This window comes from Geospiza fortis, unplaced genomic scaffold (assembly GCF_000277835.1).
Source record: "Geospiza fortis unplaced genomic scaffold, GeoFor_1.0 scaffold145, whole genome shotgun sequence".
Classification (NCBI taxonomy): domain Eukaryota; kingdom Metazoa; phylum Chordata; class Aves; order Passeriformes; family Thraupidae; genus Geospiza; species Geospiza fortis.
In genome coordinates, this window is record NW_005054362.1 from 2,628,776 (window position 1) to 2,645,331 (window position 16,556).

At 41.9% G+C, this 16,556-nt stretch overlaps 1 protein-coding gene across 1 annotated transcript in view; it reads right to left on the minus strand.

Moving 5' to 3' along the window:
* Positions 1-12,010: 12,010 nt before the first annotated feature.
* Positions 12,011-16,556, minus strand: part of IFT81 (intraflagellar transport 81) — a 37,191-nt gene continuing 32,645 nt past the window's right edge. Inside the window, exons 17-18 of the mRNA XM_005424018.2 lie at positions 14,290-14,335; positions 12,011-13,384 (exon numbers count right to left, since the gene is read on the minus strand). Of these exons, the coding sequence (XP_005424075.1) occupies positions 13,202-13,384; positions 14,290-14,335 (229 nt within the window). The 3' untranslated portion in view covers positions 12,011-13,201. The remainder of the gene's footprint in view (positions 13,385-14,289; positions 14,336-16,556) is intronic.

A 16,556-nucleotide genomic window follows, 5' to 3' on the forward strand; every position in this document is an offset into this window, starting at 1 on the left:
ATTTTACATGTAGAATATTTTACTTGGGAATATGCACCTCCAGGGTGGAAGGCAGACTTAGCCTAGTGGGGAAGAAGCATGATGGGAAGAAGTGAGGAATTTCTCCTCAACTAGTTGACATATATGACACAAACCATTGCTTCTCTAACATTGGTCACTGTTACATGAGTTAATCCATGCTCAGAGTGTACTTCTTGTCCTTAGTGGCACCATTGCTCCAGTTGGGCATCAGTCCAAGAAGGAGACGGTTTTCTCCTCTGCAAATAAGCATCTTCTGTTGGAGAGCAGATTGCTGGAGATAAGTAAAAATAAACACGAAGCAAATCAGATAATTCTCCTTTCAACAGTAATTTTCCTTGTCCTTGAAATGTCCTCAGCTACAGGTTTATTTGTTTCCCTGATGCTCAGGTAGAGAATCTGTTCAGAGGGGAGTTATTCTGCATGCAGGAGGCGTTTTGGAAAACTGCACCTCTACATAGGATTCATAAACAAACCAAATGACTCAACAGAAAGAAGTTACATGCAGCGAGATTTTTTCCTCTAGGGGTATTTTTAGAGAAAGAAAATAAAAATATTGGCAGAAGATAGACACTGAAATCATCAAAATTGTTCTCTCTCCAGTCTGACCAGTCTGGAATTTAATTTATGTGCTTGCTGTGGCCCCCTGGTAGCAGTCCACCTTTCTGTGTTGTGGCAAAAACAATCTCAGCTGAGGTTAAGATACTGCTTACATGTGTTTGTAAGTGAATATCACTTCCCATCTGCTGCACTCATTGCATTTTACATAAAAAAGGGATTAATTATTTCTTCTAGATCAGCACATATGCAAATTCCTCTAAAAAATTCAAAAGAAATTCTGGGCAGAGACAATGGACTTCTTTGACAGCTACTGATGAGTCTTTAAGATGATTATAAATGTTCAGAGAAAGTAACAATTTCTGTAGTTAGGAATAAAAAAAAAGGTAATTGTTCCATATTGTAGCTTCCTTACCATTTGAGAACAACGCCAAATTTAATTCTGCCATCACAGGAATTTCTGGCTGCAGTACATGTGAGAAAAGATTTCCATTTTGAGCATGAAATTTCTTTTAACTGTGATTTTCTGATACAACATATGCCATAGAAATGAGGAAAAAATCCCTGCAGTTTGTGTGAGGGCCTTCTGATCCTTTGGAAGGATTCTGTGTGCCTCGGTGTGTTAGTGCTTGAAAGGATTTAATCCAGATGGTTTTGGAAAGGAATGAGTTTTCTTTGTACCTGATACCAATAAGATTTTCTTTTTCAAACAGATTTAAGTGTCATAAGGGCTGTGCAGTGAATAAGGGATTCTATATAAAATTAAAATCTTTGCATGCAACATTTTTCATTTCATTACATCATAAGCTGCTAAAATGGAAATATTTATTTTTGTTTTAAGTGATATCATTGTGGAATTTCAAAGCCACATGTAACCACTACTTTTATGTAATGACCACTGAAAAAATAGTGCTAGAAACAGAGAGTAGCAATTTGAATTATCCCAAGAATATCATGTTCTTGAAAGGTAAGAGATATTAAACACCCAATATCTGAGAATAATAGGAAAATAAATTATTTTATAATTCAGTATTGATCCAGTTTTTTGGCTTTCTAAAAATGAATTTGTGTACAGGGTGTGTGCAGCTGAACTTTTGGGTAGTGATTTTGGCAGATTGAACCCAATATGAAGATCTTAAATCTGTTTGAACAGTATCTGAATTTCCCTTCAAGGTGTAATAAAAGGCATCAAGCAGCCCCCAATTGCATGGGCAATAACATAATTGCTGTTCTGCTTGGCAAGGTCATCACCTGGCTCCTGATTATATGTTAATGGCAACAAATTAAGATACTTCAAGACAATAAATGTCCAACAACATTATTTTAGTATTCCACGTGCCTGAAAATTTTATCTTTTCTTTCAAGAATGAATGCTGTTCCCTGAAATGCAGCTGGAGAACGAGGGCAGCTCAGGCCACCCCAGGCCTCAGGAGATTGATAGTGCTGGCAGCTGAGGATCTAATTATGGATTATTTGGGTCGCACTCTTTTATCCCAGGTAGGTGTGACTTGATTGACTCAAAAGAGGTTAGTTCACCCCCTGCACAGGGGTTATACTGAGAGCAGGAGTGAGTTATTCCCCTAGAAATTGTCATCCTGGTAATCTTAAAGAGAGTCTAACAATTCCTGTAAGCAGACATCTTGATTTTATATGGCATTTTATGCAGATCTTAATGATATTGCACGAGCTGCTGGCAATGAGGTATGTTGTTATTACATTTGCATAAGTTATGTGTGTTTTTAATAAAGCTCAGGATGAAAACATTTACTCAGAAAAATACTGTTAGGAATGTTTCCTTTACAGCTTCTCTCTCGATTTGGCAAAGGCAAAGCCCAAACCAGACTGACACAGTCTGCAATCCTTAAACTGACCATAAACAAGACACATGGCAATGTAGGGTTTATTGCATATTTTAAATTTTCATTGCTTAAGAGATTGAAAAATATTGTCTACTTGAATTACATAATTACCCACAACTGGATTGCAGTGTTTTGATGTTTTCCACAGTTTCTCGCATGAGCATTTTTAAAATCTCCCCGTTCCTGTATTTTACCTCATATTACCTATCAATACACAGAACATGTCCAGTGTGTCTGGGAGTTATTGTGGCATTAAATAAAAGCCATGAAGTCAGTGTAAATGATGGGGTGCACTAATTAGGGCAGTCTGATTTCCTTTTGTTTGTTCCAAATTCCTGTGGAGGAGCTCAGGAGGGATCTGTCCAAGACATTACATCAGGAAAGAGGCTCAGTCTGATTTATCCATCGTGTAGGCGACACATTTCCAGAACTATATGTTCCACTTTAACAGATGCATACATTCTCAGAGGGGAGGACAATGAGGTGATGCAGGGAAAAGCATTCCCTGGAAAATCAAAAGCCCAGGTGATCGTTCTGTACCTTGGTATTTCATTTTCTGAGACTCACGCGAAGGAGAGGAGCACGACCCTGCTGCCAGAGTAACCAGAAGTTATGAGTATTAATTTCCTGCCTTCCCAGCACTGATTGCCTGGTAGGCATTTCTTAAGTGATAAAACTCTGTCTTGTTTTCTGCTGTTTAACTTTGTGATCACTCAACATCCATTAGGGGAGCAGGTTTTGATGAAGGGAAGATTTCACCTTGGCATGGGAGCTTTTTAATAAAACAGTTGTTATTCTTCTAATTTGTCTTCACACTGTCCCTGAAGCACATTGAGGACAACAGGGACTGCAGCCAGAGGTGCAGCTCTGCAGAAATTGGGTTTTTTTGAGGGAGAGGATAGTTTAGGAAGCTCCAGCCCTTGTTCTTCATGTCCCTTTCTCCCAGCTCCTCACCTGCAGCTCTCCACCCCTTCAGTTGTGCTCAGTTGTTTTGTGGCCATAAGCTGAACAACTGAGTTAATAATCATCTTTCACCAAGAGATTGTGATAAGCCTGACTGTGCAGTCCCACAGAGTTGTGCCAGCAGCACTGAAAAAAAACCACTGTCACCATAATTCCAGCTGGTTGAGACTGAGGTGCCACAGAACAGGACAGTCCCACCTCTTCTCTTGGGTTTTCCTGACTGTTCCATGGAATGTGTTGGTGTGTGCCAAGGAACAACTTCAGCTGGAAGCAGAGTTCTCACCACCATTTTACTGGAGGGATTCTTGTTTTGAGCAAGCTTTGGCTAAGTTCCACACAGTCTATGCAGCACCCTGCAACTTAAGCAGCTCCATCCAATTTTTATTTTAGCTTCCTTTTAGATTCCAGGTGTGAATTATTGCTGGGGTTAATCTGGAAACCCAGGATCCTCCTTGCATTCAGGGAGCAACCGCAGTGTGTGCAGTGAGAGGGCAGGTCTAACTCATGCTCACTTAATGTCTTCTTTTCCTCCAGCCAATAATCACCCCCAACTTAATTAGCTAATGTTGTGTTTGGGGATTCAATATTTATGCACCAGGGAAGCCACAACATTGCAAACCTCTCTATTGAATGCCCTTTTATAAAAACTGGATGTACCCATATGGATTGTTTCAAATAAAGATAAATTGCATTAGCACTGTGTGTTTGCTGGTGAAATTGGCTCCGATGCAGCTGCTGTATCAAAGAAATTTCCTTTATTATGAAAGTCCAGTATTCATCTCTCTCCTTGTGGGATATAATACTGGAAACATTGCTGAGCCTGTGATGAGGAGTTTGTCTGATTCCAAATGAACTACTCAGTAACAGGCTGTGCATGGTATAAGGAGAACATCTCCATCAAAGCATTTTGAATTAGTTTTAATTTTTTGCATTGACTAAGGAACGTGGGTTTGGTATTTTTTTCCCCAGAAGTCTAAATTTTCTCATGAAAATTTTGACTTTGTATTCTAAAGTTGTGGGGGTTTTTTTAACATAACTCTTTTTTTCATGAAGTTATATGAATATTTAATTATCTTTCTTTCTTTTGACACTGAATTTCTCATGGGGGAAAATGTTTTTATTCCCCGTTGTATATGCTTGTATCAACAAAAGTTTTTAAGGCCAAATTTATCAGACTAAATAGGAGCTTTCACCATTGACTGGGTTATTCATTAACTGAGGTTACCCTGGAATTGTTCTCATATGTAAAAGCAAGATTTGGTGCTTAGAGATAAATCTGCTCTTCTATTTGGGGGCTAATCCAGCCAATTCCAGCACAGGGAGGAGGAGACAGACAAGCAGAAGCAGCAGCTTTGTCCAGAGCTGCCTGGGGCAATAAACCAGAAATCCAAACTCTCCCATCCCTTACCATGCTCCAAGCCAGCCAGTTTTTCTCTGGCAGCTCTTTCACATTTATGCATCTTTACAATTTTTTAAGACAACATTGAACAATATTCCAATAATATAATACAATATTAAAAATAGCTTCATTTCCTCTAAGAAAAAATAGAATTCCCAGTTATTTCAGAGTCAGGTTATATAATTAATGTTTCAGCCACAGGACAAAGTAGACACTTGTTAAAAACTGAAATGTACAAAGAACAAGCCCATAAATTCCAGGTTGTATTCTGGTTTCTAAGTGAGACTCAACCTTGTGTGCACACATGCACACAGGGCTTCTCCTGATCTTATCTCTCTGGCATTACAAAAAAATCTCAGGGTAGGAGAAAAATCTCACATTTCATTTTGTTGACTCCATTAGCTCCATGAAGGAGTTGTGATGCTTTTTATGTTTGAAATTCCTCGTTGCAATATAATTAAAAGCTCCTTCAGGAATTGCCTTTATCTCTGTCTGTATCATGTTTGTTTATTTTTTATCTGTTCTGACCTTTCCATTACACTTTTCAATGAATTCTCACATCTCAAATGTCCAGAGATTTCACTCCTGAATTGCTTTTCAGGCAGTGGCAGGGTCAGCTGAGGATACTCCAAGCGAGGACACTGACTCGTGCGCTGGGAAATTCGGTGACGTTTGAGAACACAAATTCCTTTGTGTTCCAGCAACCCAAACCTTGGGCTGGATGGGGGCTTAGAGGCCTGACCAACAATATTCAGGGTCAGCCTGAGGAGGTTTCACAGGGATATCAGGTTGGGAATCCTGGGCATGCCCTGAGACCACAGCCCAGAGACAGGGACTGCATTCCTGCTTTTGCTTCTGTTCCATTCCAGAGGGGGTTTGTTCATCCAGAAAATAACATTAATGCAGAAACTTGTTGATCTGGCTACATGGCCAACAGAATTCACTATGACTTGTTTGTCAATTAATTTGAGATTCTGTGATGGAGTTGCTGCACCAAATAGTTCATTTTAACCTGATCTGTGGATGTGCCAATGTAGTCACACTCACGCGGATTCACAGGATCAGAGTCGCTTCTCTTAAGCTGTCCACAAATACTTTACATGACAATGCCATAAAATCAGGGAACTGGATATTCTGGAGTTAGAACTTGAGCCATCAGTCAGAGTCAGAGTATAACAGAGCTATAAAAGTGTGCATTGACACGGAGTGTGATCAAATTAATATAAACAATATACTCCCAAGCATATGCCACTTATCCCAGATAAATCCCACTGGCATGTCTAGATTTAGTTTCCATGTTATTCCTTGGATTTGATCATTAGATAACACTGGACAACATTGATATTGAAGGGAGCAAATCTTGTACAGGATAAATGACAAGAACATTTACTCTGTCAGTTCTCCTTTTACTTCCAGCAGGGAAACTGCATTATCATTGCCACAAACTAATCCCATTTTGTCCCTGAGTGCAGGATGTCTGTAGCAGAGCAATACAAATGAATTAAAATATATTGATTGTATAGAAAATTAAGTGCTAACTATTTAACACATCCTAAGTGATTAGAAGCAATAAAACCTTGCAGAGACAATTGCACAGCTGGCAACCCAAGTCAGGAGAGAACAATTGGGGGAGAGAGGACCTGGCTCCAGACTTTGGCTTTTCCACTGGAAGCCTGACAAACACCCTTTGTGCAGGAGGGGACAGGTGTCAGCCCCTTCCACTCCCCTTTTAGGTTTTACATCAGGTGTCTGTGAGCTCTGCCTTGAAATCCCATTTTTCTAAGCAAAGACAAAGGCAAACACCTTTTATTGGCACTGGTTCTAGAGGAGCAAAGGTGTTACATAAAGGGCTGCTGAGATTCTGGATTACACAGTATTTTTAAGGGGCATGTGATACATCAGAAACTATTTATGTATACATTTGAAATTAGCTGTTGATGACCCAAACTAATTCTTATCCTAAACAGATCAACAACGTCAAGAAGGTTCAGAAAAACAATTCTGCAGTAGCATAAAATCAAACTGTCTTGTTTGTGGGCACACGAAAGGATTAAAGAGTATAATTTTACTCTCTTAGACCAAATGAATTCCTAAATTGGAAAAGCAGCTCTGTCCAAGGTCGCCTCTGTTGTTTCCAAAAATATCTCGAAACAAACGCAAGAGGGGCACTTTGTTGGGTGTTATCTAGACATATATAGTTTCAATCAAATTCTTCAACAAGTGTCAGAATAAAAGTCAAACATTTGTCTGACACTGCCAAGTCACCGGCAAGTGAATCCCCTCAAAGGCCGAAAATAAATTTGATAACAGAATTAAGAATTAGGGGATGTTTTCTTTAAAGAAAAAGCCACATTAATTTGGGATTGAATTGTAAACACCTTTTGGATATTTCATGAAAGGGTTGTCTAATTCTTTCCACAACACTGGGTGAAGTGATACAAGGTTGTGTCCATGACCCCAGGAAAATATTTATAGTGCTTTTTCCAGCATATGAGTTCCCTCCTTCCCTCTCTTTGTGTTTTATGATCAGCCTTCAATTAAACCAAGAAGCAGAAAAGAACCTTCATGGTATGAGAGTTTAAAGTCCTGCATTTCCCATAGAAATATTGAAGTGCAGCAGAGTAAATTAAAACCACAAGAAGAGCAGTAACACCACAGCAAGAGCCCACTGTGAGTGAGCCACTGTTAGAGCCTGGTCAGGAGCTGTGGGAGATTTTTCTGGAGGAGATTTAATGTCAGGATGGTGCTGGCACTGCCCAGTTCCTGGCACTGCCCAGCTCCTGGCATTGCCCATTGCCCTCGCTGCCCCAGGAGCATGAACTGCCTCCCTCACTGCTCCCTCAGCCCATGTGAAGGGAAAACCAAGGAGAGAAACCCTTTGGGCCAGAAGATGTAACATCAGTGTGCAATGTTTGTGGAACAGGTTGTCTGTGGGTGACTTTCAGGGCTCTGATAGTTCTGTTTGCTTTTTAACGCGCTATAAAAACACGGCAGGCTCCAAGCACACAACGAGGGACATGGGGACAGTGTTTTATAAATATAAAACCTCCAAGGGTTTAATGCTGCAGTCCACAGAAAGCTGCTCTAGGGCACTGCATCATTTAAGTAGCAGTTGATAAGCAAAATGTACGATTTTAATGTGATTTTAATTTTAAATGTTTCCATTTTTAGAATCCCAAAGTAATTAATCAGCCCTTTTTGCTCTTGGTAATTCTTCACTAATGGCTCTAAAACTTCTATAATAACTGCAAAGAAATGCCTAAACCCTGGTTTACTCACCAGAAAATGCTCTGGTAGTGTAAACCAAGTAAACTGCTGAATTATTAATGCTTTATAACCTTAGAGTTTCAACTGCTGTTTAAAAAAGAATAATCCAGTTTCAAAAAACCAAACATTAACCCCCCCCCTCCTCCTCCAAATTTTAACTGCAGAGAACCTTAATGGGTTTTAGGCTTTTTTCAGTATCAAGTTGCAAAATGTATAAAGAAATTGGGAGATTGGTTCCTTCATTATTTCCCTTACTTGGTCATTATTTGTATGTGATGTAAATCTTTATGGTTTTGTTGTTGTTGCTCCCAAAAAGCAAAGCAAATTTCCTATTCTATTCCAGGAAAAATAAGTAGGGAGAGAGAAAGGAATTTCTCTTTGATAGCTGGTAAGATCCCATTTCCCATATTCCTGTCAACTGCATTTTTTCTGGTATTAACAAGAAGTGCAGGTTTGGGCTTTATCCTATTTCAAGAGTAGACTTAATTAAGTTCTTATTGTATAAATGAGTGGGTTTAGAACTTGAGCAGTTGCAATAAAATTTAGAAGCTTAAAAATGACATCTTACAGTGTATTAAGAGACTGAACTGAAGCAGGAAAATAGACATTGGCTTGAGTAGATCCATTTGCAGGGAAAAAACTCCAGCTCCTGGCTTTCAACAAATGCTGGATGTGTGTATCCTAATTAGCAAAAACTGAATTTTTTCACTACTATGCAGAATGGAATGGCAAAAAAAGAGGCAAAAATACACTTTTATTTAATAATAAATATAAATAATGGCTTTAAATGCAAGGTAAAGAATACAGTTTTAGTCAAATGATAAACACTCAATATTTCAGCACTGGATTTGTGCAACAGCTTCTCATAAATGTCTACGAAAAATCAAACCACTTTGCTCAAGACTTGTTATTTCAATTGTTTGTGCTGAGAAAATCTTCCACAAACATTTAATTTTTGTTATAAATTAGAACATGTCCAATGGAACATTGATTTGTGTTGGCTGAAAGGCATTATTTTAGATAATTACTGTTATTTTTATTTTCAGTGTGCTATAAATCTGATGATGGGCCCTTTAATTCCTGCTTGTTCTGTTAGGATGAAGAACAGAGCTAAATCCAGCAGACCTTGTTTTGGCAAAACTCCCACTGAAGTCAGGGCTTGTGAAAGTCAGGTTTGTCTCCCAGCTCCTGCTGATTATTTGGGACATGTTTGCTCCCTCTCCAAGTCCCCAGAGCTGCTCACCCAGGATGACACCACAGGAATCGGGGAATCAGTGTGAAAAATGCCCTTTTCACCCACTGCCCTTGGAATAGCACGGATTGCCTCGGGAGTTTGGAGAGCCGGCTTTAAATTCAGAGAGAATTTGAAGAACTCTTTAAACGAGCTGGAAATAGGTCAGATTCTGATTGTTAGAAAACAACTTCCCCCGTGGGTGGTGCCAGACAGGTGGGACCTTGTGATAAAGTTGTTATTTCGTGTAACACTTCCTTACTGGAGCGCTGGCGCGGCCGGGGGATGCCAGTCCCGGTACAGCGCACTGCAGCGAGGCAGCTGAAGGGTTAACGGCGTTCCGGGGCAGGAACCTCCTGCCGGGAGTGATAACCCCGGGCACTGGGATTTGTCTTTTAATGGGCTCTGAGCAAACAGGGCCAGAGAGAACCCAGAGCTGCCCCTGTCCCAGCCAGGGGATGGAGGAGGGTCCCAGCTGTGTCACAGCCTTCCCGCAAGGGGACACTTCAGGTGACAGAGCTCAGTCACTGACCACCTGCCTCCCTGGGGGAGCTGCTCCGGGCTGGCCAAGCGCTGCCAGAGGGGATCCATGGGCTCTGCATCCATGGCTCTCTGGGACAGTCACTGGGAGTGAGCTCCAGCTGCCTCTGGGCCTGACACACAACACTGATCCAAGCTCTGAGCTGCACCTGCAGCTCCTGAGCAAGATCCCACATTGATTCCGTGGGCTGTACATCATCCATGGGCATCTCCAGGCACTGCTGCCACCTCTGCTGCAGCCTGGTCTGCAACTGAGAGCAGCATCAACTGCAGGGAAGTCTTGTCAAGAAACCTCTGCAAACTGGAATATTTAAACACAAAAACCTTCATGGCTGTGGGCACCTATATGCATGTGACATCCTCAGGAGTAATCTCCATGAGAGTAAAGAGATGAAAATAAGCAATCCTAGATTTGGGTAGGAAAGGAAGTTTTATAACATCCATTTTAGTTATTATAGTTCAAATGGAAGTAAGATGGTAACTCTAATATAAACCAGGTTATCTGATACCCAGATGGTGAATGGCTGCTCCCACAAACAGTGGATGTGCTGCTTTCTCATGCCTGTTTCTGATGTCTGGAACTATTTCATCTCTCAGGTCCATGTGGATCTTGCTGTAGCTCCCAGGACAGCTGAAATCAACATCACTAAATCCCCCAAAGCTACAGAATATTACAGTAGTTTTATAGCTGGGATGGATGCCTCTTCATCCAGTTCTGGATAGGGATAAGGAGAAGCCTTTGGAAAGAAAGTGAGCTGCTGCTCATGTGCTTGGATTGGTGTTCCAGCTGGGACAAATCTTGTAAGTGCTGCTGCCCCAAATTTACCTAATTTTTTTATTTATTTGGACCTTTCCAACAGAAATGCAAATATTTTACCATTTAGAATGTTTAATCTTATTAACCAGCCAGGCTATTAATAATAACAAAGTAAAAAACAGAGAAGTTAGCTTTTTTTGTTGCAAGATAGGAAGATAAAACTGTGAAATTCCAAGATTTTTGAATGCTCCCATCAAATCCTGAACTAGGTGGAAAAGCCAGTGAACAGAATCCATTAAAGCTGCATTTATTAAATGTCCACTTGTATAAAAAGCTAAAAATAGTGTTTGAGTTTTTCCAGTTTTCCTTTGATAACAGTTATTATGATTTTTTGCTTCATCTCAGAAAGTCATTTTGCTGCTGCTGCTGCAGTGTATAATGTGTGCCCTTTCTTGGTGCAGCACAAATGACAGAGCACTAATCAGATCAGAACAACAATCACGTCATCTTTGAGTAACTAGCAATAAACTGTTTTTATAAGGAAGAAAGATGCACTATTTTTAGGGTAACTGAACAGAAAACCAGAAAATTATTGTACTCAATCTTACTCCACATCATTGCTGTGAATTTCCAAGGCATTGCTTTTTCCTGGGCAGCAGGCTAATCCCTGTCATACATCTTTGTGTAAATGGTCCAGTCAAATAGGATTTCTAAGGTTTGGGTAGAAGTTTTGACTTCCAGTCTATGAAATCCCCTTTCTCCCTGCCCTGTCTAGTGACTCTGAACCACAGGCTGATCCCTGAGTAACCTAAATGTCCATTTTTGGTGATTATCCCACGTTTTCAGATGTCTCACATCTCCTTGTCTGTGTTATTTTCCTGTTGCTGTCAAGCCTTCAGCAGTCGAGGGATGGCTTTGGCATGGTTCCTGCAGCTCTGCACCCTGGCCAGGTGCTGTGTGGGAATGATGGCACAAAGCCCCCAGGTGTCCCTGGAGATGGCTGTGCCCACCCCCCACAGCCTGGCCTTTCCTGAGCTTTCCCTGCCAGAGATTCCTTCCCTGCCTCACTGAATCCTGCAGCAATCAACTCCTGGAGGCAGGGGGTGGTGGCACAGCTCCACCTGTGCCTGTGCCTTCCTTCCCCCCTGTGCCAGGGGCACCCTGCTCTTCTCCCTGGCCTGGGACAGTGGGGTCAGTGTGCAGCTGTTGGGAAAAACTATCTCCAGCTATTTGGCAGCGTGGGAGGGCTGGCATGAGGATGTCCTGTGGATCTGAGGCCCACTCCTCACACTGTGAGACCTTTGGAATCTTCTCAAATAAATGTCATTAAATAACCCATTTTTCCTGTGACCCAGCCACCAAAAATTTCCTTCTTTCACCTAAAAAATGTAAAAAAGAAGAATACCATACAGTCAAAATGTAGTTTTGCCAGTTTTTATTTTAGTCCTGTTAACAAATATATTTAATGCAAAGGCAAACCAGGAACTCTATAATTACCATACTCTCTGGATATAGAAACCAGCAGAAGATCTCATAGTTAGGTATCAAAGAAACCAAAATTACTTTTTTTGTATACAGAAAAAAGACACTCTACTTCAAGCAGGAAAAACTATAAAAAACCCCACCAACCTATCTAGGAATCCAGTAAGCCAAAGGAGAACAGCAGGAGCTCTGTCCCACAGAATTATCTCTGTGCTGCTGATCTGTGACAGGGCCAGGAGCTGCTCATCTGGAACGGTGACGTGTGAGGGACACTCAGTCCTCACCTCCCTCCCTGTGCCCCTGGGCCACCTCTGAGGGCAGGGACAGCTGCTGAGGCTCCCAGCTCAGGGCTGCACTCCAGGCCAGATGCAAGAACCCCTGGGCCAGAGCTGCATCCATGGATAACCTCCAGCCCTGGGATGACCCTCTGTGTGTGTGTAATCCCTTTGGAATTGCACTGTGCAGACAAAAAACAGCTCAAAACTCCTCCCTGGGGAAAGCTTCAGCCGAGCTCCCTTTACATTTTCACTCTCAGGAAATATAAAGGGGGTAAATGTGCAAGGAAAAAACTTCTGTTAAAAACAACAGCAGCAAAAGATAATGGAAAAAGCTCAGAATCCAAGTGATTGTTCTCCAGGCAATCAGCTGAGCTCAACCGTGCAAGCAAAGAATGGCCAGGAGTGCTGGGGCCAGGCCAGCAGCTCCTGCTGCCACACTGCCTGGGTAAGGACAATGGGGACAGCAGGGCCAAGCCAGGAGGGCCACAATTATACAACATCAAGACTCTCAAGCCTTGCAAAAATGTAACCTTATCGATAGAGAATGAGAGGCAGAGCAATTACATGAGTTTTCTGTGACCCTGCAGAGGATTTGTTTCCCTTTGATCTCCCTGCAGATGCCATTCCTGGCCTCCTAAAACACAGATTTACGAGCAGGTTCACCCCAGTGCAGCCCTCCCAGCCATGGCACATGGGCACTGAGACATGGAGCAAAAGCTTCCAGAGGGGTTCTCTGCTCTCTCTGTTTATGCACCAAAACCAAACCATGTACAAAAATTGTAGAATTGATGAAAGCAACAGTATTTAACAAGAGTCCTCCTACTTCATGTGGGCATCAGGAGGAAGAATTCATAACACAAGCCTATCTTTACCTCCTTCCTGAATGATCTGACCAATGGCTGCTTGATTTTGTTGTTTCAGAAAACATTCTCTCTTACATTCCATTAATTTCTCAAAGTCCTGCCACATTTTCATTTGCTTCATATTCGGCCCGTGACTTTCCCGGACAACTTTCTGTTTCTCTCGTAGTTTCTGTTAGAAATACAGAAATATCAGGTTTCTGCAACAGCTCTACACCACAAAAGTTGCTCACATAAGCAGCTTGGAATGACAGAGATTTTTATATGCTATGGAAATATTGTTTTGTTCACACTGATAACACTCCCTGCAAGTGCTAAAGGCATTAACACCTGGGACTTAGATCTTTGCATGGATTGACAACTATTTCCATGGTTTTTAACTGTCTAGTCTTATCTATTTGAGAACTTATGCTAAAAATCTGACATCATTTCCATGCAGAGCCCTTGCAGTATCAAGGTACAACCTGCAATGGATTCATACCAAGATACTCTAACAAGAAATCAATGTTTTACAATTAAACCCCCTCCTGATTATTAAGAGAGGCAGCCCAGACCTGTAAAAATCACTCAGACTGAGTAAGAAAAGGAAATTAATAAAAGCTGTTTGGTGTGACTCGCTAAGCCCAGCCTCGTCCCTGCTGATCTGAGCTTCAGACAAGATTAAAACTGGACAACTGCTTTTGTCTGACACTGCTGATCCCCTGGCCTTTAGCAGCAGTGATAAGGGTGACAGCCTCACAATTTATTGTCTTCAACAGGTTGCTTTATATACAACAGAAAATCTGAGCTGGCACAGTTCGTTATGCCCCTGTTCAGGGTCTTATCCAAATGGTTTTCAGGGAATGTGCTGTCACATTGAGCTGTTTGCCTATCCCTTACAGCAGCTCATGCTATTCCCTGCAGGAAATCAAGCCCTGAGGAGGGAGCAGGATCCTTTTCCAGGGTATTAATTACCAATGCTAGCAGTGATGGAATTTTCTTTGTAGGCTGCACAATGCTTTTTATAAAAGACTGACCACAGCCCCACAAAAATACAAACTGTACAATGGCTGTACAAGGTAAAAGCCTCATTCTTACCTTCCCAAGGTTTTCTTGTTCAAGGATTATTCGTGTATACTGTTCTCTAAAGGAAACATAAAAAGATTTTATCATGATTTGGTTCTGTGGAACAGGACAGAATAATGATGCAAACATGGAAAATGATGGAAGTATTGGGAGGTTCATAAATGAGACAGAAGAGGAAACAAAAAGAAACCTTTTTGTCATTGGACAAAATGAATCCTTGATATGAAGGATCAGATCTTGTCTCAGCTGTGCAGCTGGGAAAAGTGATACTGGCTAAGGTCTCTTACATTTTTGCAGCAGGCATGATCACTGCTCCTTCCAGCTTGAGGTCAACGGTGAGGCCATGCAGATGGGATCCTGATCATTTTGTAATGAATTTATCCTGGTGACATCCTGAGGGGAGCCACAGCCTCACTCGTACAGGGGTCAGAATTTACAGACCCACAGCCCTTCACTGCTGTGAATGCAGGGTTGGGATGAGGGGCAAAGTCCAGGAATGAGGGGGAAATCCAGGAATGAGGGGGAATGGCCAGGAATGAGGGGGAAAGACCAGGAATGAGGGGAAATGGCCAGGAATGAGGGGGAAAGACCAGGAATGAGGGGAAATGGCCAGGAATGAGGGGAAATGGCATTTCAGCCCAGGCCTGACCAGGCCACTGAGTGCAGTGGCAATGCTGCACATTCCTCTCCCAGAACAGCCCTCACATTTCGGGCCTGAGAACAGGCTGAGAAGTGTTAATGCTGACATTCAGCATGGAAAGCCCTGGCTGGCCATCTCTGTCTGTACCAGGTGGCCTCATCACTCTGCCATACCCAAAGCTGACACATGACCCCTGGCAGTAAAATATGCAAACCACAACAGCACCGTCCACAGACAGCACAGGGACTTATCTTAAGCTTTTCTGAAATGTGACAATAGAAAAAAAACTGTGCATTGAGCCATTTGGAAAAAAAACCAATTCTATTTTGTATGTAATTGTTACATTTTTCTGGTGTGAGAATCAGCTAATGGAATTCCAAATAACCCAGCTCATTTAAAGAGCTTTCCAAAGTGCTCAGGGTAGATGACCTCTGAGTACAGAAATCCTTATTTCCAGAAAGAAATGTTCCCCTTCCCAATGCCAGAGCCTGAGGGTTTCCTGGAGTGTGAGAGCACCTGTGTGGACTCCAAGCTCTGTGTTCCCTCATTCCTTCCCTTTCTCCCAAGTACTGCAGGACTTTGACTGGAGCACTTGGGCCTGGGGCCAGCTGGTCCTGGAGCTGGATCACTTTAGGATCTCTTGCTCTTGGACAATTCCAGCCAGAACAGATCAGAGCTGTGCTGAGGCTGCTCCAGGTGCTGTGCTGTCCCACTGATCCCAGCAATCCTGGCTGAAGCTGCTGCTTTGCCCTGGCACACAGCACGTGTTCTTCTTTTTTTTTTTTTAAAGTAGAGTTTTTAAAGCAATCATCAGAAGATTTTACGTCTTTCCTAGTAAGTTTTTCTTTACTATTTATAATGATGACTGGAAAGAATGTAACTTAATAACTTTGTTAAAACCCTACAACTTTTTATTTTTAGAAAAGAAAATTAACTTTTCACATTCCTAACAAGTGACTCCACGGAACAGAGAGTTTATATTCAATAAAGAGGGTCTGAATTAAGACATTTTTTGTTCAATACGTTGTTAGGAAAGTGCAATTCTATTTATGGTTCATTTTTACTCCATTTACATTCCAGCACTTGCTGAAAAATACATTCAGGTTCTAAAGGGATGTCTAGAGAAAAATGTCATCGTCTCATTTTATATTTTGCTAAGATCTCTCTACTGAACTTTGCTGTAACTCATTGAAATGAGACAGCTCTGTGACCTCTCAGCAAGGTCAGGACTGTGGCTGGTCCCTGTGGGAGGATCATTTCCACAGTGGGGAAGTGAAACAGGGACAGCACAGAGGGGTGACAGCCTGCTCACATTCCCTGCCCATACCTGGGATTGCATGGCTGGGCTCGTGCTCTGTCCCAGCACTGGGCTCTGATGGCTGCTCTGTGTGAGTCCCACATCCTGGGTGTTCAATCCCCACATCCTGGATGTCCAATTCCCAAGGATTTGAGTTGGAGTGAACCAACCTGAGCTCCCACTCCCCACTGTCTGACCCTGCTGCCTCAGGTCCTCATCCTCATGAATATTCACATTATCACTAAAGTTTTATCTGTTCAGCCTTCTGCTTAATTGTGCTGTTTCATCTTTCCTTCATTAGATAAATGTTTATTTCCTACAGCCTTTCATTATTTTGTGAAA